We start from the raw sequence: 24,164 nt of genomic DNA, 5'->3' as shown, positions 1-24,164 counted from the left end.
GTTTTCTCTCTTAATTAATCTTCACCTGACGTGTTCTTCAAGTATTGTTTTCCTGCTTGGATTTTCAGCCTCACTGAGCTCCTTAAACTTCTTGCTCCCATTAAATAAATATCAACTATTTTATGATGCAGAGCTGGCTTCCCCAGTTATGAAGACAATATTTGCTATTTACCTTGTCACATTCCTTCAGATTAGAAACCTTTTGTCTGTGATTTCTTCTATTCTTTTTTAAGAGTGGAATTTCACTTGTGAGTAAAAACATTGGTTCTGTGTTTTGTACTTCTCTGACAGGGTGCAGGTATTTACAGAGAAGAGTTTGTGCACATGCAATTATGAAACAGGTTTTGCAGGCAGGTTAAGCTACATCACACTTACCACAAGAGTGAACTTGGGCAGTTGTTGTAGATGATCCATTGGTTTGCATTATGATATTCTTGTGCTAACCTAAGAGTTTCAACACAAACATCTAACAGAACTTAGGCAAAAATTTTAAAATTAATGCAGATTGGCTTCCTGTTATATCCCCCAAGACAAGATCTGAAGGTGTGGAGTTAATGAATACTTTTGCTAAAACAACACTAACTCCAGTCTGATGCTCTCACTGAGAGGTCAGCTGGCATTAGGCTGTAGCTATGTAAAGCAAGGTAGGCTTTGCTGTAGCCAGCTGTAGATATCTTACTCTGAAACAGCTGTGAAGCAGATTAAGCTGTGAGTGGTCAAAACCCCTTGTATATATATATATATATAAAACTATACCATGAGGTTAGAGTGTACACAGTGGCAGTGACTGCAGAATAGAGGCACTACACCTGTGGGCACCTTTGCTGAGGCCTGTGTTGCTTGTGCTTTTCTCTTGATACACTGCATGAAGGAAGCAATGGTGGGGAGAGGATAAACACTCTGTGGTGAGTAAACAGAGAGCAAGGAGTGGTTTGACACTTTAAATTGTCAAGGACAGATAAGATGAAGTGATATGAAAAGTCTCTGTGGTTTCGAAATAAGCTGCAAGGAAGGATGCTAAGCCCAAAGAATGAAGAAGCTGGGGCATCATGGGTATACTTTCAGGGCCTCTAGTTACTCTTTAGATTATTTTTACAGTAGCAGTAAATAAAAAAATAATAATCATAATAATATAATGATGCTGTTATTAAAAGACATTTCAAGACCTGTGAGTGCAGCTTTGTATTTATAAGAGGTAAGGTTTGAAGTTTGCCAGTATGGTTGGACGCCTGTGGAAGAGAGTGACTAGGTTGTCTCGCATCCCAAAAAGAGCACGGCTATTTCTAGGCGGTATTTGTGGGTCTGAAGTCTTGGCATATTTGTAAATTAGGGTCTCAAACCTCAGAGCACTCAGGAGAGCCAGCCTAGGGCTGTTGGTACACTGGGTCATAAGGTGTCAAGACCCAGTGGAGCAGCCTGACTGTACAGAATTATATGAGCAAATTCCTGTGTAGATAAGCTTCCACAGGATTTGTGTGAAACTAGGAGTGTATGTAGATAGGGATCAGAAGACTGAATGTCCTTTAAATGATCTGTTGGTATAAGTCATTGTATTGGGGTACTTTGCTGAAAAGCTTTTGGAGCCTTTGACTGCAGTTTCAGCTGGCATGATTTGTTTTCTTTTTGATCCATCACATGAGAATTATCTATGGAAAGGGAGGTGCCCCAGAGAGCTGCAGCTCAGCCAGCTTTATGCTTGCATAATGATACAACCCAATTCCAATATACCAGGTAGCTGTTGTTTAAGTAGTATTGTAATCTTCTTGATAAAATTATCAGTTGTCATAACATCCAGGCATATGCACGTGGACTCAACCATAGCATGGGAGTCTGACTTAGAAGGAAAAAAGATCATTTCTCTGGAAGGCATTTCTTTGGGAAAGAACTTAATTTTTTTTTTTTAGCATAAACTTCTTTCTGTTTAAGCACAGAATTTTTTCTTCCATAATCTATCTTGTCTTCCAGTCTATGAGACAAACAGGCAACAAATGCATGTTGGAAATTACCTAAGTCATTCCTAGCAATACTTATGTTTACTGACTGTATTTCATACAGCATCACTTCCTATATTGAGTATATATAGTGAATGCTGCATATCTTCACAAATTGGTGTCTTTGCAGCCTTAGGTCATTTATCTTGTATCATCTTGGGTTTTGATACCAACACATGAGGGTACCCACTAGCAATTCAGTGCAAGGCTTTTTTTCTGATGGCCATGTAGACTGCGCAGCTCTCCTCACAAGTCCTGCATTTTCTCACCTGGTGGGAGGATCTACAAGCACCTGAGACTTCACATGCAGGAGAAAGAGGCACCCTCAAGGCCCTTCTCCATTTATTTTTGGGCTCCTCTGAGAATCTGCAAAGGAATTACAAAAAGGAGTATCTTTTCTGCTCCCCTGCTGAAGCACAGGGCTACTTTTGGCCAGAGAAGCTACTATGTTTAGTGAATTGTGAATGGATTTCCCTCGAACCACAATGTTTCTACCCTTTCCAGGGCACTTCATCTCATACTTGTAACTGCACCTGCACAAAGGGGGTTCTGACCCCTCTCTCTGTGCCAATGAACTGAGATTTCCTAAGATCAGACTTTGTGAGTCTGACAACAATTCTCTACCTAACTCAGAAAAATATTTTGGGTTTTTTCCTGTAAATACCTAATTAAGCAGACAACTAGCGAGTATGGACTTCTGGGAGTTTTATTAAAAGGACTCTTTTACCCTCTGAATTGTTACTGAAAGTCAAATGTTACAAACCTCACAAACTTGTTCAGCATCTATTCAGGCAAAGATGTATGCCTGTTATTGAGCAATTTTATGTCCCTGGCATTACAAAAACAACTAATTCTTGGAGCTCTATGGCTTGTGTGCAGACTGGTAGGAAGGGAAACATTTTCAGAAACCTTGTGCCAATAAGCCCCATATGCCCCCTGTTTTAACCATTGATGGTAGTACTCTGTTATGAACATGTAGCCCTACTTGGCCTGTAATAAAGAAAATCTGCAGCCATGTAGAGTAAATTCAGGAAATGCTGGCTGATACCCACTGAAAAGCTACTGATAACATCTTTCTGAAACACTCTTGACTTTCTTCTCTTCAATGAGTCACAGCCAAAATATTTTAGCTTAAACTGCAGCAATCACACTTGGTAAGGCTATTTTTATTTAGTTTTTTTTTTACTGTTTTACTGACTTTACTAGGTCAGAAAACTCCACAGATGGCAGATTTCTATTAAATATTTATTCTGTATTGTTTTTCTTTCCAAATTCTTTGCAGCTGTATGCTTTGTCAGGCTTTCCTGTTATCAAATATTTACAGTGTTTTTGCATGTGACTCCATGTTATATGCAAATGCACGGCATATTAAACATATAATGATCAAGTTAATAGGAAGGCTGGCACTGCCCTTGTACTTAATGTTAATATTTAGTCACTCAGACATATCAATTATTACCTTTGCTCTGGGACATAATTTCATAGAAATCCATAATATTCTGTATGTAACATTTGGATCTGGTCATATATGAATCACTGAGGAAAGACCATTAATAAAGTGTAACTAGGATCTAGTCATGACTACTGAGCCAACATATTCTTGATGAACCTCTGTAAATTTCTTGCAGTGATAGTTGGTATAACATTGCCCATGGCATAAAACTACCATGATGAAAAACACCCACAGTATTAAAATTGATATTCTAGTGGTAGAGCATGAACATGTATTTCTCACACCATAAATTAGACCCTAGCTAAATTTTCCCCATTAAAATGAGATTAAGAATCTGGAATTTTAAAGATTATTTAACTCATAATCTGATATTTTATATCGTTAATTGAAATAATTTATAATTTTAACGAATATGTTTTGTTCTTTATTTTAATTTTAGTATTGTTAGTATTAGTTATTATTAATTTAGTATTGTTAGTATTGCTCTTTAATTTTAGTATTGTTAAACATTTTAAGAATAATATCATTACAAAAATTGTAAGATGTGTTTGCTGACAGTTTAGAAGTTACTGTTAAGAAAAAGAGAAGATAGACATGAACACACACATAGAATAGGATCACATAAACCTTTGTGTGTATGTGTGGGTATCCGCTGAAGCTTTTCTCCATATATCACTTCCTCTCCCAGTATAGATGACCAGCAAGTTGGCCTGTGGAAAAGACATCATGCAAATGTAAAGCTGCTGGGGATCTGACACAGTTTTTAAAAATTATCCATATGTTGGTGAACGAGTCATCCATGCGTTTGATTTTAGATTGGATTACATATAAAGATGATCCAAATGATTTGATTACTGGGACAACACATTAGCATTTGTGTATTTATGCTACTGCACCTACTCTCTCTGCATTGAATTTGTTCTTCTTCTGTACAGGTTTTAGGGAGCAAGCCAAAGCTTCCTGAATGTGGTGATGACGATGATGAGCTGGCTGATATTACAAACAGGAGAAGCGCTAAACTATATATGGTAAGTTGTTTGTGTGTTTTTTATAGTTAGGTACTCTCAATACCATGCATTTATTCATTCCTTGTATGTGGAGTTCTAGCTTCATTTACAGAACTGCTGTTGTTTTAGTTAATTTGCAGCCAATGGACAAGTTTCTCAAAGGATGTCAAGCAAGACAGCCCAGGTAATTTAAGGGGAAAAAATGAATTACATTTCTGTTTACTCAGGAAACAGGGCCTATAAACCACTCAGTGCAGGCCAAAGAAGAATTAACTGGTCTTAAATCATCCTGTCTTCTTAATTTAAATAGTGAGGGTTTTAGTAGTCATATATGATTTAGTTATTCTTAGCAGAGTTTGAAAGATAGACAGTTACGTTATATTTTATATGTACAAAATCAAAGGGATTTGAATGCCAAATTCCTTTCTTTTGCAATGCCTTTTTTCTCCTTTCTCACCTGCAATGGTTTAAGTGTCACTGCCAGAAAAATTACCTATAAACAAAATGGACAAATATTTTCTCCATTTAAATCAGTGGGAGATTTTTGTTACATTCAGTAAAGTTATGATAGTCATACTGCTGTTTCCTAGAAGAGACATGGAATTTATTCTTGGATGTATCAACACAGCATCTGATCTATATATAAGGTTATGGAACTATTTCTGAAAAGCAAACAGACTCCAGGCCTCTATTTTTCATCTTTTACTTTTTTGCCAAAGCTCCCCTTTCTTTCATATTCTCCCACTTGAGAAAATATTTGGAAAAGGGGGATGTTTTTAATGAAATCCAGAAAATACTTTATCCTCCTTCCCCCCCAGTATAAAAAATAAATATTTTCTCCTGAAAACTGCAAGAAAACTTTTTTTACAATCAACTCTCACTAGCGCTGAGATCTGGACCTTTCTCTTCAGCACTTTGGCTCCTGCAATGAGATTGCCCAGTGTGACAGAAAAGAATCTCACCGGTATAAAATGTGCTTTATTCTCTTCCCCATTATCACTCAACAAGGAGGATTTGCCCAACAAGTGGCAACACTGACAGCACATAGTGCTACTGGATCCCCATGTGTGTGACCTTTTAGGTGCCATCTATAGTAGCCTTAAAGCTGCTGTGAAGTGTGAGAGAGGATGAGTCACTCCCTCCACGGTTCCTGAATCCCACAGACCACAGCAGGATGGAGCCACCTCTCTCCCTGCCTCTTATATGATTTTTCCACTACCCATAAATGTGGCTGGGGCTTACAAGAAGCCTGTGTGAGGTGATCAATGTTACAAGGCCATTTTTAGTCCAAGGCCATTTTTAGTCCCAGTTGTCTGTGTTTTGTTTAATCCACATTAATCATTCCTTTCATGCCAAAAAATCTGGCGCATCTTTATAGCAGGGTTTTAGGTGAAAAAAATGGAATAAAAAAGAAGGCCTGCATGTATGATCAGGACCACTGTAGTAAGACATAAATAGAGAAGAGAAAGGACTTGAATGATTTTTAGAATCCTAAGAACTCTCTGGAATTTTTGTGGCTGTGTAATAAATTCATCTAAGTACACAGTCCTTCTAACAGAGCTCTGTTAGCTATATTTAAATGTGCTGCAATATAACAGTGAGTGCCAAAGGCAGGAGACAGATCTATGGTGAGCTCTCAGAGTAGGTATAATAGTTGATTTTTATTTGTTGTGTGTAGTGGTACATTCCTTCTTGTGCTTCTGTAATATATATCTTATTTATATCTTATCATAATATATATCTTATATTGTAATGTAAGATATAATAGTATTTAAAATTATTATTTAATTACAAAAGGAAATAAAGACTGCTAGAAAAGTTATTACAATAGTAATAATTTATTTTCACTAGCAATAACTGGTCTTTTCAGCTATACAGGAGTGAATTTTAAAAGGTTTTAAAGGTTTACATGAACTTACAGTGGTGGAAGGGGTTACAAAGCAGATTCTGCAACAGGTTTTATATTACAGTTTCCAATTAAAGAACAGTAGGTTATAAATGTAGGTATTTTACTTGTTAGTGTCAGTGTAAGACTCTTTTATTATTATTTCAAATGCTGTTTTTCAGGTTGTACATGTATCTTTGGCTTCAGTGTGGGTGGTTTGGTAGCAGGGACTCCACCAGTTCAGCCGAGGACATAGAAGGGACTGAAGAAAACACAGATTTTTTAACTTTGAACAGTTGAATTAAAGTGGAAGAGAAACGAATTTAAAGAAGTTGTGTGACAGGGACTCAAGAAAGTCCCTAAAATTAACACTACATCTCCCTCTATTGGATGTAAAATGAAATGAAACAAAAAATAATCATAGGCCTACTTTACTTTTCAGCAGTACACAGATTTCATATAGCCATATATATAGAATTGGCAACTGATTTTTATGGTAATTTTTGGAGCAGAAATTAATTTGGTTATAAAAGCCAGAGTTGATCTAAATTTGAAATTATTGCTTTCTTAGGTGTCAGATGCAAGTGGATCCATGAAGGTTTCTGTGATAGCAGAGGAAAACCCCTTCTCTATGGCTATGCTTTTGTCTGAGGAGTGCTTCATTTTAGACAACGGTGCTGCCAGGAAGATCTTTGTGTGGAAAGGTAAGAGGTCACTTCATTGGAAATGCAGAAGCTGTGCAGAGATACCTAAGGAGTTGACACCACACCCTTGAGACACTACCAAGAATTTAATACTGGCTGCTCACAGTACCCTGAACACAGTTCTTCCCTGGTGTGGTCTGTGGACAAGGATTGCTCACTTGTATAAGGGCCACAAGACTAAGTCTTGTCTAAGGATCCTGGCTATTTTTGAGGCACCTGTAAGCTTGGGTGCTTAAATGCTTATCTGAGTGGCAATTACAAAGAAAACATAAATAATTCTGTGAGTTCTCTATATTATCATCAAATCCCTATCTTCTGGGGCTCTGGACACTGAATGTTCTGTATGGGTGGATATCTCCATACATTGCTCCACAGAGGTGTGAAATTGAAAGATGTGCATCCCAGGCATCAACTAAAAGCTTGCAAATATACTTTGATGCTTCTCTTTTTTTAGTAAATATTTCTCTGAGGTATCATCAGTGTGTGTAGTATTGTCTACAATGGTTTTGTCTGAATGTTTCCCCGGAGAAGAATACTACTACTGGGGAATTAGGTCTGTTGTGGTGCTGCCATTAAATCCAGTGCTGAGTACCTCCTTTTTTTTTTTTTTTTCCTTTTTTTTTTTTTTGTCGGAGGTAGTGTATTAATTATTCTTTGGCATTTGCATTTTGTTTTACCATGAGAAATAGCATATAATTAATTGATAACCTTGTCAAGACTCTCAAGTCAGTCCAGGAAGCATTGTAAGCATTTTGCTTGAAAACTTCATTTGCAGTTAGGGAAACATCCTTTAAAAGAAAATATTTTGGAAATGTTACACTCAGATGGCCTAAGGTCTATCTGAATCCCTGATTCCTGATTTTTGCTCCATGTTACAGCTCCTAGAAGAACCAAGCCAACAGGATCAGGCACAACATAAATAAAATATGATTTAGGCCATTTGACTGTGGTCCTTTGTGCTCCTGTGTGTATCCTCACTTTACTGCTGCTGGTAACAATAATGTGTGAAAAACCCTTACTAGACTGTGAGTCTCACCCTTGCACTGGAGACTGCAGTTATCATCTCTGCTAGACATTCTCAGACCACTAGGCTGAGAAGTGTGAATTACTTCAGTAACAGTCTCATTCAATATGGGATACAAGGTATAGCTTAGCAGAGCATCTGATCAGATTAAGAGTTCTTTAGAATATAGTCACTGACAGCCAGCTGGGATGCAGACCCTACACAGTGTCATCCCACAGGGACTTTCAGAGATGTCTAACACTGAGTAAAGCTGAGCAAGGAGCAATGGATAGATAGGGAAGGGTGGTGGTAAATTGCACAGCCCATCCTGACAAAATGGATGTTTCTAGTACTCAGACTGTGGCACTGCCTGGAGAAGTGGAGGCAGTTCTGGAGGGCAGATTTATTTGCCATATTGCAGCCCAGCAAAGGAAGAGTTAGAAAATGCCCCCCCACGATAATTTATCTGTTTTCAAAGCTACTGAGGTACTGTTTCAGTCATTCAACTTTGTGTGAATCTTCTTGCTTATGCTGTGTCTAACATTTGTGTTTGTTCAAGACTGAGGAAAGAGCAATGTCAAAGAGAACCTGGCTCAAGGACATCTTGTGTTTGCAGGTTCTGTGAGCTCATTGCCCTTTCCCATGTGTTGTTATCCTTCTGTTTTAATCAGGCAAAGATGCTAACCCTCAAGAGAGAAAAGCTGCCATGAAGAATGCTGAACAATTCATACAGCAGATGAATTATCCTGCCAACACACAGGTGTGATCTATTTATGAGGTGATACCAGGACAGCGTGAGCTCTGTTTAAGACTTTGTTTTTAAGTCAGAAAAAAAAATATTTTTAAGGGCTTATAAGACATAAGGGCAATATTTCACTAACATATAATACAGGAAATTTTCTATTTGAGTAACTATGTCGGTTTTGCTTTCCTTCCATTTCATGTGTCTTCCTTCATTTCAGATTCAAGTCCTTCCCGAAGGAGGCGAAACGCCAATTTTCAAACAATTTTTCAAAGACTGGAAGGATAAAGATCAAAGTGATGGTTTTGGCAAAGTATATGTCACAGAGAGAGTGGCTAAAATTGAGCAGATTGAATTCGATGCTACCAAGTTACATGAGTCTCCACAAATGGCTGCCCAGCATAACATGGTAGATGACGGTTCAGGGAAAGTAGAGGTAATTTTTGTGTTGTATTAAATTGTATCCTATCTACTTAATGTGTTCTGCTACTACTACTGGGATAAACTGCTACTCTGTGTTTTAATTTTTATACTGTTGTTTAGAGTAGCACTACATTAGTGGCAATGTTACTTCTACAATCAGAAAAGGTGCTTTGAAGTAGAAGGTGAATCTATTTTAGCCGTATGCTGGGTTATGTTCTTGTGGTGCTTATGACAAAAGACGTACCAAAAATAGAAATCAAACAGCAGAAATATTCCCCCTTCTACACCGTATAAATATGTATTTTAAACATGATCCTTAGCCTAGAGAAAAACTTCTAGCTCATATCAGCTTGAAATCTGGAGTGGGAAGACTTGCCCTTGGAGTCAGAAATTCACGTCTTTATGTATGTATCTAATCTGGTTTCTAGAGGAGCCTTCTTTGTCCCTACTGTGTCTCTCGGGCAACCTGGATTTGGAGAGAAAAAGATGACTGTACAGCCTTTCTAGATCTGTCCATATCCCACTTCAGGATTATCTTTGGACAACACAGGGCTGGCATGGCATTGTATCAGCTTGGCCTGTTGAGTGCAGATTGCATGTTGGGTTTCTGGAAGAAAAAGAAGGGATGAATACTTACTCATTGGTCTATTTTCTGGGTTTCTGACCTCACACTTGGGTTGGTTCATAGACTTGAGCCAAAGCAACTTAGATCTGAAGCATTTTTTCTGTACACTTTTAGCAGTATGTTTTTGGAGAGCAGTTATTAACTGAACTGGGCTGTAGAAATCTGCCTAACAATGTTATCTGACTGTAGCATGCCTCTTCAAAATGATCTGATAGTTTTATGATGAGTAATAGTGTTGAGCCATTCATGTCACCTTAAGATGTTAAGAAAGTAGGTTCAGCATAGCATTATGAGGTGATTGTGTGCTACTAAAGCATAAAGACAAAGAAAAGTGTATTGCAATCCATTGTTGATTATTCCTTCATTCAGTGGGCACAGGGTGTATCTATCTACTTCATGAAGCATCCTTCCTGGTTTTATTCTGTAACACTTGGGAATATAAACAAAGGTCACTCAAGGGATGAGACAGTAAATTGCTTCATAAAGAGTTTCAGGATGAAGTTCAGCATTCTCCAGTGACTTCCTCGTTTCCCCAGATCTGGCGTGTGGAAAGCAGTGGCAGAGTTCCTGTGGGACCTGAGACATATGGACAGTTCTATGGGGGTGACTGTTACATTATCCTCTACACTTACCCCAAAGGGCAGATCATCTACACGTGGTATGTTTGGTTGCCTTTGCACAGACCTCCAGCACATGGATATTATTTTGTACTGACTTTTTGTCCTTTTGAGTAGAACCATGTGTAAGTGCAAGATTGTTCACTGTGCATTTGTCATGCAGTATAAGCTCTGGGTGATGTTGAAACTGAACTTAACCATTGCCTTTCTCCTTGTCTTCCTCAGGCAAGGAGCACATGCTACAAAAGATGAGCTGACTGCATCTGCATTTCTGACCGTTCAGCTGGATCGGTTGTTGAATGATCAGGCCGTGCAGGTTAGTGTCTTTTGGATAAAATTCAACAACAACAGAGCACGTGATATATGCAAATTTCAATGAGAATTGAAAGGAAGAGGTTGCATTTAAAGACTTTAAATGTCAATTGCTTGTGGTCTTTATCACGACAAGCACCATGGGCTCCTTTTAAAGTCAATGGAATTCTCCCATTTGAATCATCCTTTCTGTATGCAGATGTCCAAAAGAACACAGATATACTGGAACCTAAAACTGCCTTTTCTTTCCTTTGACTTTCACTGTTTAAAAATTACGTTTCAGTCCTGCCTAGACTTACAAACTCTGTGCATGGCCGATGAAGACTGAATGATAAGATCCTTCAGGGCAACTTGCTCCGAAGCAGGTGTCTGACAAATCTGTAGCCTTGTCAGAGCTCCCCGTCTCCTTTTGATTATGGTGGAAGTTGTGATATTTAGCACAGACAAGACACCTGACTTTTAGAGGGCCAAAACTGGGAGATATGAAAGCTACGTGACTACCAGAACAGGAAAGCCTGCTGGAATTGTACAACAGGGTCTGACTTGTCCTTGCCTCAGTGAGGAACGTAACTTGGGTTTTCCCATCCCATAGTGCTTGCAGCTCCATGAAATACACTTCCTCATGTGCAGAAATGGGGTGGGCAAGGCAAAGCACAGGACATTGACAACTAAATTCATAAGGAGATAAACTAGTCCCTGGTTTGACTAGGGTGTGCTCTCCTTACATCAGTTGGGAAAAGTGGTGGATAGGTGAAGACATGCGAAGTCTCCCCTTCTCACAGAAAAGGTAGAGCTGTAAGTTGGCAAGGGAAAAGCAGAGATTTTCTAGGCAGTAGGAGATAATTCTGTGATACAAAAGTAAAGGGCTTCCCCCACCCACCAAGGTACACTTAATTCAGATGGAAGACCATACTTTTAGCCATTAATCGGTTATGATTTATGATTGAAATTATATTAAGAAAGGATTAGAACACTTCTAGGTAATTACTGCTTGAAATATTCCTAACACGTGTTCTAGATTTGGACAGAGTCCAGCACAATATGGTCCTGCCTCATACCTAAGGCTAATATTAATACTACAGTTATAACGATATTGCTACTAACAACTGCAATAGTAAGGTGCTTAAAAAGTCTTTTTATTAAAGCTGCAATAGACATGATACATAAAAGTACTTTTAGCCTGCAATGATTTTAGGAATATATATGTATGTATATGTGTACATATACATAAGTGTATATATACATGCATGTGTATTTATGTATGTGTGCATTGCTATGCAAACAAGTAGAATATGTTACCTGTGCTTAATGTCTGTATCAGCATTATTTGAAAGGTTTAAGTGTGCTATTTCGTATGGTCACTAGATGGCACGACAGTACAAATGACTATTAAAAAGTCAGGCTTGTAGGAATATGTTTCACCCAGCGGTGTTTGGAATTTTGGGTTTCTTTCGAGTTTGTTTGGGTTGTTTGTTGGGTTTTTTTGTGGTTTGTGTTTTTTTTTTTCTGTTTGTACAATCCTACTGCACTTTGTCATCTACAAGTATACATATCCTCTGTTATCTTTATCAGACAGTCTATCCACCTGTGATACAAGTTAAAGCACCTGCTCCTGCCCCGCTGCAGCCACCCCTTTGGGCACCCCAGCTCCCAGATGCCCCAGGCCTCACCAGGGGCTCTCCAGTTCTCCCACTCTACTGGCTACACAGCATGTCTCATTCCCTTTTTTTCCTTTCTTTCTGGGAGTGAAAGACAGGGAGCTGCAGCCTGCCACCTTGGTGGGTGGTACTGTTAAAGGAAGAATAAATGGTTGTATACAAATAACTTTTATCATACATTAACCTAAAAACAGCTGTTCTTCATAGTGCAATGTAGTTTTTTAGATGGCAGTAGCATCTTTTGCATCAGTAATTGAAGTCCGTTTTTGTCATCCATGTTATCCTCTGGAAGATAGATTTATGGTCAGCTTTTTCATCCCCTTGCAGATAAAATACATATAAAAATAATGAATAAGTTGAATAACCATTCTCGTCTGCTTAAATACAGAGTACCTAAGCTTCCAAGATAGTTTTTCAGGGGAATTAAGTCATTGTATAAAACACTATGAAATGACAGTTCTTCTGAAAAAGAGTGATTTTCTTCTTAGCAGCCATTTTAATTAGCTAAACATTATGTTAGAAGTTTGAATCTTGTCTTTGTGTCAGCATGATTGACAAAAAAATCTCATAAATGCTCTAACTCTGTATGTCTGGAACTATATTTTTAGAACTTCTCAGCTTGCTGCCTCTCATTCGTGCTGACATACTTAGCATTATTGGCTGACACCCCCATGCTGTTCAACAAAGACCGAAAATAACTACCTGTGTCCTTTTGTTTCTTTTATTGTATTTTTTACATATGTACAGATCCGAGTCACTCAAGGCAAAGAGCCTCCACATTTACTGAGCTTGTTCAAAAACAAACCACTTATTGTCTACAAGGATGGGACATCCAAGAAGGAAGGTCAGAAACCTGCTCCACCCACACGACTCTTCCAAATCCGCAGGAACCTGGCAGCCATTACTAGGATTGCGGAGGTAAGGTCACCTGCTAAGTAAATCAACTATTCCCCATGGGAAACAGTATAGCTGCCACGAGCCTCTCTGACTAATCTTTTTGGATAGTCACAATTGGTAGGAACACAAAACTCCAAGTGTAATCCACTGCTCTATGTGACCAACCCATCTCATAAACCAAAGAGAATATGCTGTAAATGGCTGCAACCAATCTACATCATTCAGAGGACACTGTAAGAATACACATAGTTGACAGTCAGTTGACAAGGAATAGACAAGTCAGTAGCCCGTAGGAGACAGTCTTTATCCTATTTTATGAGATAGTCTTTCCTACTGCAAAGTCTGAAGTTTTCCCTGCCAGTCAGTTTTCCCTGTCTTAAGTTCTTCTCTAATTTTTATCAGTATAAAACTAGGGAAAAATTGAAGACCAAAAGCATAGCTGATTAACACTTCTAAATATTTTATATAAACATGCAAAATAGTGATTACATTATTTGAAAATTTGAAGAATAAAAGAATTTCTTTTTTGATCTAGGTTGATGTTGACGCAATGTCACTAAACTCCAATGATGTCTTTGTTCTGAAACTGCCAAACAACTCTGGCTACACCTGGATAGGAAAAGGAGCAAACACAGAAGAGGAACTAGGAGCTCAATACATTGCCAGCATTCTTAAATGCCAAACTGCTAAGATTAGTGAAGGCCAGGAACCAGGTTAGTATGAGGCCACGTGGCTGCTGAGAATACACAGCATGCATGGTGATACCGTCTAAATGGTTTTTGTAATCTTATATTTTGTGGGCAGAAGCATATGCTCACACTCTGCCTTTGAAAATCCAACCTGACATTTACTATGGAGATCCATCCAGAACTGGCTGATGCACAAGTAATGCAATGCCTTAGAAGTCTGTAGGACAGTAGCAGGAGCTGCAGAGGAATGGGGTCCTTTCTTTACCCTGAGTGCCTAAGAAGGGAGAAAGATAGCACATTGCTAAGGCTAAGAGAATTGGGATGGTTCAGCCTGGAAAAGAGGAGGCTTTGGGGTGACCTAATTGCAGCTGTCCAGTACCTGAAGGGAGCCTACAAGAAGGATGAAGAGAGACTATTTACAAGAGCATGAAGTGACAGGAGAAGGGGAAATGGCTTCAAACTAAAAGACAGTAGGTTTAGATTAGATACTAGGAAAAAATTCTTTACTGTGAGGGTGATGAGGCACTGGAACAGGTTGCCCAGAGAATTGGTAGATGCCCCATCCCTGGAAGTGTTCAAGGCCAGGCTGGATGGAGCTCTGAGCAACCTGGTCTAGTGAAAGGTGTCCTTGCCCAGGGGCACTGGAACTTCCAACCCAGGCCATTTTATGATTCTATGATTCTTGCTAGGTTTGCAAGTTATATTGTTATTTTGACAAATTGCAGGAAATACTGTAAGAAAATACATTCATCTTTGAGACAGAAAATAGATTGTTTGAGGATACCTGAAACACTATCTAACAATCTAAACCACCAAATGTTTAATCCAGTGGTGAATAAATTATATATTGTGTATTTCAGAGGAATTCTGGAAAGTACTTGGAGGTAAAAAAAAATATCAGACTTCATCACAACTCTTGACAAAGGCTGAAGATCATCCCCCTCGCTTGTATGGTTGTTCTAATAAGACGGGTAGATTTATTGTAAGTATCTGAAGGATACTTTCCTCTCTGTTTTGTAGTTTCTGATGTATTTTGCCTTGGGAATCAGTGGACATTAAATGAATTTGGGGATCTGGCTTAGTTAACTGTGCTTGGCAAGAGCTAGAGAGTTGACATTTGGTGCTTTAAACAATTCAAATGCAAAGGATGAACAGAATAATTAATGCAGAAGTTTGCATGCAGAGCCTGCTCTGGTCTGGAACTATAGGCTTGCAGATGCAAAAATATAAGGTGCTTGCCCAGTCAAGAGCAATTTAATTCTTGCAGAGCATGGCCAGATTGCTTTCAATTTGCTGAGCAAGTACAGGTCAGTGCCTTGCCTCTTGCATGTTTGGTAGTGATGGTGAGGAAAAGAAATGTTGCTTGCCAAAAATCCCTAGCAGTCTGAAATTTTCCATAGAGATTTAAGATGTGTAATTATGCCTTTAAGGTATTGGCCTGTGCTCAAGGAGGTAGGAAGACCTATTTCCTTGGCAGAAGTACCTAGAGCTATTCACTGGGTATTAAGTCTGTAATTCAGGCTTAATTGCGTACTGTATTCTGGGAGGGCAACACTGTGTCACTGTTTGGCAAGGATGCACTCATTTTTAGGTAGGGGACATAGTTGCCTATCATCTGCAGTCTCCTTAAAGCACAGTCATTTGGAAATGGATTAAACAAACAGGATCCTTTAATAAGGACTTTAAAATCTTATGAGAGTAGTAAAGTGTATTTTTCTAACAAGCTTCTAAAATACTCCTGTGAAATACAGTAATAGGAACCAATCTCTCTTTAATAGTCTGCTGGGAGCTATGGACTTGCTTTTTATCTTAAATTCCCTCCAAATTCTGAGAAATCCTCTCTCTCCTGTAGCATTTCTCTAGTAACTGAATCACCACCATTAGAGGTCGCAGAAGAGGCAGGTCAGATCATTCTGACCTTCTGGCCACTGTAACACAGGGTGGGGAAGAGGAAGGCCTTTTGCACCATCTGCTTATCGTTCCTTTAGCACTCCTACATGACCACGCATAGCCAAAGTCTTGGCAATCCTTTAAAAGAAGGAACCACTAGCTACATTATTATCTCCCTTCTCATACAGAATAATGTTGAACTGCCTTCCTATCTGCCTCTTCATTCTTGGAAGAAGCAAGCAGTCTGCCTTTCCTTCGGGTGCTAATCCTCAGTGGCTTTGTCAACTGTAATGTCCCATTGTTTAGTGACTCGGAGGCTTGGTTGTGTGTGTATTTCATCACTGAGCTCATCCACTGCAAACCAAAGCAGTTTCTTTTTCTTATTAATGAATGTAAGCTGCATAAATATAACAGCTGATATCAGCTTGGTTGGTTCAAGATGCTCTATGGAAACATCCCCGTCTCCTTCTGGCAGACCTGAGTCCCAGCTTAACAGTAGTCAACAATTACAATGTAAACCTTTGCTTGCCCTGAGGTTATCCTACCAATTCTACAAAACCGAGAGTTGCTTTTATAGGACATGCCATTATGTGATTTGGTTTTGATCCTTTAGGAGCAAAAAGAATGGCTCACCAGCCTTTGCACTTATCCTTTAAAAAAATAGCTTTGGTCTGTGCAAAATTATACCTTGACAAATCATTAAAAACCAAAAAAAATCTCAAAACATAATATTCTTTTTAGATTGAGGAGGTCCCTGGAGAATTCACTCAGGATGATTTGGCTGAAGATGATGTCATGTTGCTGGATGTTTGGGAGCAGGTGAGCTGTGTACTTGACTACTGCTTTTTGTGAGAACAAGGATAATTTATTTTTAACCACTTAGTTCATGAGATGGGAGAAAAAACCATATTGTGAGAATGGAAGCAGTTTTGTTTTCTTTAATTTATACCATATATTATATTTTTTGAGCTATATGATGTGCTAGTGTGAATAGCACGATTGAATTTGCAAGCATAATGTGAAACCATGTCAGGCACTTCCTATTTAAACCAATAGAGCCTGCAAGAGTATAAGCCCCAGCAGTGTTCTGGAAGGAATGATTCTCAATAGTGCTCATGATTTTATCACTAAAATTTATTAATTTTTTTAAAAATGTTATAGCAATAAAGATATTTAGAAGCCACAAAATACATGTAGCAGCAGCACCTACAAAAAGTCCTAGTAGAGAAACAGACAAACACTAGACCCTTGCACAAATTTCTTCATGCTAGAAACTGGGTGGAGGGTGACAGAAACAATCTCCATCCTTTCCTGGGTTCAGTGAAACTGAAAATGTGGAGAGCTTTTTGAATGGCAGACAAACTCACTGTGGATGCAGAGAGCACATCTGTTTCTCACAGTATATTCTCTCTACCCTTCCTCTCCTCTTGGAGGGAAAGGGGGGGAGGAGGCCACAGATCCCATGCTTTTCAGCCTAACCCTTAAGGAACAAAAGGCTGAGGGTTTTGGAAATGAGAAGGAATGTCCAAGGTCCATGTGGGAAGGAGTGATAGGTAAGGTAGAGGAACAGCTGGTTGGAAAGTAGCTGGGACATACTGACTCAAGTAAGAAGAAAAGAAGTCTGGGACATGTAACTGGTTTCCAAAATGATCCTGGGCAGAAAAGAAAAAAAAGGAAGAAAGAAGTGTGGGGGGGGGGGTTGCAGATCTAGGCTCTGGTTGTTGGGTTTTTCAGTGCATTATCTAGCAGTTGCCTGGGGAAGCACTGATCACAGGGCACAAATGTTGGTGCACACACAGAGCTCAAACCAGAGATAGTATTTCTACCTGCAACCCAAGGGCAATTTCCTGTGGGCAATTGTAAAAGATATCCATGGAAAAGGTAATTAGATTTCCTTTCATCAGAATGCATAAAGATCCAGCCTTCCAGTGTCATAGAGAGCAGTGAGATTTCTGAGGACTTAAGTACAGTCTTTCAAATGGAGAAAAAAACATCAGTTGTGGTTTGTGAGAGCTGTGTATCTCTGCAGTCTTTTTCTTTCTCCTAGTGGAATCAACTATTTTGTACTTTACCAGCTGTACACAACTTCCTTATAACAACATGGGATCTGTATCTTTCCTCTGTTTGCAGGTTTTTGTCTGGATTGGGAAGGATGCTAATGAAACTGAGCGACAGGAATCCGTTAAATCTGGTAAATGAAATAAATTTGGCAGAATTCTGAGTGAGGTAGCATCAATATTACTTAAAGAAGAGAATAATATGATGTAGAAGAAATCTATTTACATTTACAGTGTTTAAAAGTGTTACTGAGCTTATTAAGATTTAATACAAAAGATGATTATTTTTGCCTTTAAATGTGCTTCAAAACTCTGTAAGTTTATGAAGGATAAAACTAATCAAGATAGCATTACTAGGCTGCAGAGCTTTTTAAAATATATATATAGTAGAACTCCATGAAAAGAAACTGAACTGAAAAGAGAAAGAATTTAAAAGGAAGTCCCTACTGAGCTGTACCCTCACTAATGTATATAGAGATAGGAATGCCAGCAAGTCCTTACACTGCCACTCTTCACTAAGTTAAATTTTCAGGAGGAAATTCCAGTTGCAGAACAAATCAAGACAACTTACAGTGAAAGCACCTCCTTGAAAAATCATGTGTCATCTCTGGTGTGACTTCACATAGCTGAGCCGTTCTGATATAGTTTGTGCTGAAAATGCTTGCATCTGTTTCCCTGGAGCAGCTGGGGTTACCTGGCTGTGTTCCCGATATGTACTAATGTCATGTTTTGATGTCAAGGGAAACTACTCTGTCTCTCACATGGGAGAAGTGAGAAGCCTGTGCATCCTCACAGCACCAGCAAATTCTTTCTCCTGTTCAAGAGCCAAAACCTAGCTGTATGGCAATGAACTGATCAGAATAGAAATCCCTATCCCTCTGTTTTAACTTCATGGAAAATTCCTTCACTGCCAGCTGGGAGAAATCAGCAATTACCTGATCATTTCATTGCCTTTGAAATAATTAATTGAACACTGTATTATAGTAGCCCTGGGCTCTTTCACTATGGCTTTTAATGTTTTTTTTATACCAAAGGAATTTAATTAATATATTACATGTTTTATTTCCTCTCTGCTTTTAGCCAAACGCTATATTGAAACAGATCCTTCTGGCAGAGATAAGGGGACCCCCATTGTAATCGTGAAGCAGGGGCATGAGCCCCCAACATTCACGGGCTGGTTCCTGGCTTGGGACCCCAACAAATGGAAGAACTGATCTCTCCAACAAGACTCCAGCTTCAAGCCAAAGAATGATCAGAGCCCAGCTACTTTCTAGTGTTTTTAAGCATAAGCTTATGAAACAATATGATGCATCTGTTTTTTCACTTTCTTGAGCTTTGATATATTTCTGTGAATAACCTAGAAATTCTTAGCACTGGAAAGGATAAATGATAATTGTAAACTGACCAAATGGGATGAGTGGGGCTTTTCTAGTAGTAAGTACAGAAAGTGCTACCAATCTTTAATATTTAAAGAAAGAAATCTACTTTCTTTAATTTATTGATTATTCAAACAAGCTGTGGATCAGTTTATTTTAATGAGCTAAAATGGACCAAATTCTGCCTTCACTTAAAAAGCCAAACTAATACCACAGAAATTCCTTTAGATTAAGGTCAGCATAATATTGTGCAGAATTTGGCCTGGTAAAGGAATAATTCTATATCTGTTGCAAGGGTAGGACTGGACCTGATTTAATTGCTAGGCCAGTGTATTGCTACACTTACTTAAAATTTCAGATGGTGTCTGATCCACAGTGAGAGCTGTGGCTTGCAGGAGGTATTTTGAGAAAGCTGTGCTTAACATATTTACTTGCTCCACATACATACATGTGGAGCTTTGGACTGAATGCTGTTAGAAAATGAAGTCGACAAAGGTTTTTTTGAGGGACTGTCTAGCTTGTTGTTATGAATTCCTTTAGATTTGTCTCTGTGAACCAGCTCCACGAGGTCTTTTTATCCAAAGTTCTTAAACATGTTGTAGTGCACTAGTGCTTTGAAGTGGAAGCAGAAGAAGCAACAGCTTCAAAAACACATACTCTGCCTTAACCAGACTGCACTTAAGCCATACTTTGCCTCAGTTGCCTTACTCAGCAGTACTCAGTTATTTTTAAGCATGTGGATTGTTCACCTCGTCAGGTGCAGGATATCTTTCTAATTTTCCGTGCAAGTCTTAGACAAATATCAAGCACATCAAAAGCAAGGAAACGCAGCATTTCTGGGAATTTGGATGAGTATGCACCATAAAATATGGCCTTCTCTTTTGTCTTGGGCACAGTAACTTGGGCTTTTTTTTTATTCTGATGAATTTAAAAATACATTTTCAAAGTGGCTTTTATTTGTAACTTAGCCAGAAAAGTATACTTACGGGCAGAGGGAAAACTTCTTCAAATCTTGAGCATGGCTTTGATCACTTACTCTGTAATGCTTGTTTTAAACAACAATTTGTACAGCTGTAAATCATGTCAATGTGGCTTTTTAATGACAGCATTTCAGCGGTTTTATTATTCTTATAAGTGAGGTCAGAAAGAGAAATTTTAGACATTTTTGTATTTTTTTTAACATGACTGTGATTTTGAATCTGGGTAATGCAAAATAGCAAATTTAGTCTGAGCTGATAATATCAATGATAAAAGAATTGCAAAACTAAGAGATTAATTATAGGAGTTTGTTAGCTTTAAACATTTGTTTAAATGTCTGCTAATATAACTAGGCTGTACTGAATGTAATTTCATTTAAAATAAAATTACAAAAAACAATATTCTATATGCCAAGCTGATCTTCCTCTCTCTGACATTGTTAGTCAGTGCCTCCACTGGTATCTAGCAAGACATCCTAAAAAAACAAGTAGAAACCTTCCTTTTTAGATGGACAATGCAATGAGAAGTTATTTGTTTTTACTTTGGTGCCATTTTACCCAATGGAGGCTTAACTCTTCCCAATAACTTGAAAGTTACAAACCTAAGTGAAAATCAAAGAACTGGGTGCTTATCAGCTTGTTATTTTCATCTTTAAGAAAAATTACCCTTGTTATCAAACTCTTTGGTTTTATAACTTTTTATTTGCAAAAATTATTGACTACAGAAATAACTGTTTTTTTAAAATAGGAGGAAGCAGGTTTATGTTTGTTTTTAAAGGACAGATCTTGCTTTTTACTTGGACGAGTAGATAAGATGTCCTTCTCCTGCTGGAATGAGCACAAAGACCTTTTCAGTTCCTCAGTCACTGAACAGCCTGTAATTATCTGATTGTCATCTTCAACACATACATATGATTCTTCTCATTTTTAAAAAATAACAGTTATAGTAGCTTCTGAACCAAGGATTAGACAAGATTTGCCCTTCTTGTACATAAATATCTTCCGGAACACTGAGGGCTCTGAACTGGCACAGTCTGCCAACATATTCTCCAGCACTGTGAAAGCCTCTTTTCAGTTCCCCCGCACAAGACAGAGGAGCTTTTGTGGTCTCCTGGCCTGGGCGTTTGAATTTGTAATACATTGTCCTGGCACATTGATTACTGATGTTGAGAAGAGCATTGAGAGCTCATAAGGGAACAGTGTTCTCAACTGGGCTTTAAGCACAACAGCTGCTAGCAACATTGTTCTTGGGTTTACTTGCCAGTGGGGAAGTTTATTTTTCATACATATATGTGCAGTACACACTCTTGAGGGAGGGAAGGAGGACAGACAGGATGGACTATGACTGCTTGGAAGTGTTAAAGATTAAGCTGTTTTCAAGAAAATATTTAAGTACATAACTATGAATACACATAGCAAACCTATCTGCCTTAATCTCAGAATAAATAGAAAAAATTCTGTAGATAAATACAGTCAAGTTCAGTCAAGAATAACCTACATGTGGCACTATTATCAAACTGTAATAGCATGTTCACTCTATTTGTAAAGGCAAAATGAGACCCTGATTTAGCATTTTCATTATGCTACTAAACAAAAAGCATTCATGTTTTATTGGTTGCAAATGCACCATCATTTTTCATCTTTGTTTTATTTCATTGCAACAGAAAGACATTAGGAATTCTTAGAACCAACAGAACATCATAGTACTATATAGTGTTTATATGACATAAAATACCATGAGCTTAGAATATAACTACAGATTGTGCACAGGAGAAGAACCAATTTATGGAATCACTGCTCTAAATACCCATTTTGACCGTAGCACATAGTGCTATATAGCACCAGATCTGCTGTAAATGATTATGTTAAATGTAGCTAAATTAAATTGAATAGTTTGATTTCTTGCCAGTGTAGATTCACACAGGCTTCACCTGCACCAACAAGAAAATAATGGAGATGGGAGATGGTAGACAGTGGAGCTGCAGTATTATCCCTCAAAGGAGAACTGAAGAATTCTGCAAAATATGTTTTGTTCACTGGACTATAGCAGGAGGTGCTTTCAGACATCTGTATAGGCTACATGAGCAATTCTTATTATGAACTTTGTAATCTTCTTGTAGTCCTCATTTTTACTGGATCTAAAAGGGCTAATAAAGAAAACAAAACCAGCCCAAACAAGTCTATACTTTTCCATGGACTGAAATTGCTCTTCAGTCTTTTCTTTATAGGAACTCTTTTCTCTATAGGAAAGCTTGGGAAGAACTCTTTTCTTTATAGGAAAGCTTGGGAAAAAGCCTTCAAACTTTGCTTTAGGATACAACTGCTTCCTCAGAATCCCATAAAGTTCTGCCTTTACGGCTTAATTGAGCCAAATGTAAGTATATAAGATAAAAAAATTATTATCTAATGATACCAGAGCTAGATAATACTTTGATGTGCTGACTTTACAAATACTTGCTTTTTCTTTTTTAAAGTCAACAATTTTGTCTTTAGATAAAAAAATAGTACACTTTTCCCTTCTTATGGCTAGGACTTCTGCTGCTAAAATCAAAGGAACTTTTCAGTTAATTGAATGGCATGGCAGTGAGGGTGTGGCACGGCACTTTGCGTGGCAGTTTGCACAGGCGGGGCGAGCAGGAAGGGCACAGCCACGCTCCCAGCTCTCTCTGCTGGGTTGTGAGGTAGGTGTGTGACTGTGGGTTTGGTTTTTTTTCCTCCTGCAACTCAACTCGACCCAGCAATGGTTTCCAAACAAGCAAAAGCCATTGCTGCTGCTTTCCGGGGGAGTGTGCTAACCCAGGCAGAACTCCCCAGGAAGGATGCAGCTGTTCAGGTCTCTGGCTGCACTGAGTGGCTGAGCCTGGCGTCAGTACCACAGGACAGTGTGAGAGACGCCTGCGTAAGATGCGAGCAGGTGAATGATTTGCTGTGCTTAGTGGCAGAGCTCAAGGAAGAAGTGGAGAGGCTGAGAAGTATTAGGGAGAGTGAAAGGGAAATAGACTGGAGAAGTCATACCCTTTTGACCCCAACAGAAGTCCAGCAGGGGACGGTGAAGCCCTGCCCCTCCTGCCATCAGGCAGATGGAGCAAACCAAGTAGATGGGGGCGAATGGAAACAGGTCCCCCGTCAAAGAGGTAAAAGAATCCCTTCCCAACCCGCATCACCTCCCACAGTGCCCTTAAAGAACAGGTATGAGGCCCTTGACCCAAAGAGTCAGGCAGAGGGCAGTCAAGAAGGTTGAGTGCCTGTGGATCAGAATCAGAGGGAAGGCCAAAAAGGCTGACATCCTGGTGGAAGTCTGTTAAAGACCACCCAATCAGGATGATGAGGGTGATAAATTATTCTACAAGCAGATGGCAGATGTCTCAAAATCACCAGCTCTTGTTCTTGTGGGTGACTTTAACTTGCCAGATGTCTGCTGGAAACTCAACACAGCAGAGAAGAGGCAGTCTAGGAGATTCCCAGAGTGTATGGAGGATAATTTCCTGTTGCAGCTGGTAAATGAGCCTACCAGGGGTGGGGCCCTGCTGGACCTGCTGTTCACAAACAGAGAGAGGCTGGTGGGAGATGTGGTGGTTGGAGGCCATCTGGGGCACAGTGACCATGAAATGATAGAGTTTTCAATACCCAGGGATGCAAAGAGGACCATCATTAAAACTTCTACCCTGGACTTCTGGAGGGCACATTTCAGCCTACTCAGAAGACTGGTTCAAAGGGTACCTTGGGAAAGAGCCCTTGAAAACAAAGGGGTCCAGGAGGGATGGACATGCTTCAAAAAGGAAGTCTTTAACGCACAGGAGCAGGCTGTCCCAGTGAGCCAAAAGGTTCAGCCAGCCTGGCTGAACAAGGAGATTTTGA

At 39.0% G+C, this 24,164-nt stretch overlaps 1 protein-coding gene across 1 annotated transcript in view; it reads left to right on the top strand.

Moving 5' to 3' along the window:
• The window catches only part of SCIN (scinderin), a 50,700-nt gene extending 29,992 nt beyond the window's left edge, over window positions 1-20,708 (top strand). Inside the window, exons 5-16 of the mRNA XM_051786022.1 lie at window positions 4,380-4,472; window positions 6,908-7,040; window positions 8,715-8,803; window positions 9,006-9,221; window positions 10,370-10,491; window positions 10,676-10,766; window positions 13,168-13,338; window positions 13,853-14,030; window positions 14,867-14,988; window positions 16,638-16,715; window positions 18,027-18,087; window positions 19,034-20,708. Coding sequence (XP_051641982.1) covers window positions 4,380-4,472; window positions 6,908-7,040; window positions 8,715-8,803; window positions 9,006-9,221; window positions 10,370-10,491; window positions 10,676-10,766; window positions 13,168-13,338; window positions 13,853-14,030; window positions 14,867-14,988; window positions 16,638-16,715; window positions 18,027-18,087; window positions 19,034-19,167 — 1,488 coding nt within the window. The 3' untranslated portion in view covers window positions 19,168-20,708. The remainder of the gene's footprint in view (window positions 1-4,379; window positions 4,473-6,907; window positions 7,041-8,714; window positions 8,804-9,005; window positions 9,222-10,369; window positions 10,492-10,675; window positions 10,767-13,167; window positions 13,339-13,852; window positions 14,031-14,866; window positions 14,989-16,637; window positions 16,716-18,026; window positions 18,088-19,033) is intronic.
• The last annotated feature ends 3,456 nt before the right edge of the window (window positions 20,709-24,164 follow it).

Source organism: Manacus candei, unplaced genomic scaffold, assembly GCF_025592945.1.
Source record: "Manacus candei isolate 608988 ecotype Guabito, Panama unplaced genomic scaffold, ASM2559294v1 h1tg000021l, whole genome shotgun sequence".
Taxonomy (NCBI): domain Eukaryota; kingdom Metazoa; phylum Chordata; class Aves; order Passeriformes; family Pipridae; genus Manacus; species Manacus candei.
The sequence above is the reverse complement of the archived record's forward strand: the minus strand, read 5'-3'. Positions and strand labels throughout refer to the sequence as shown.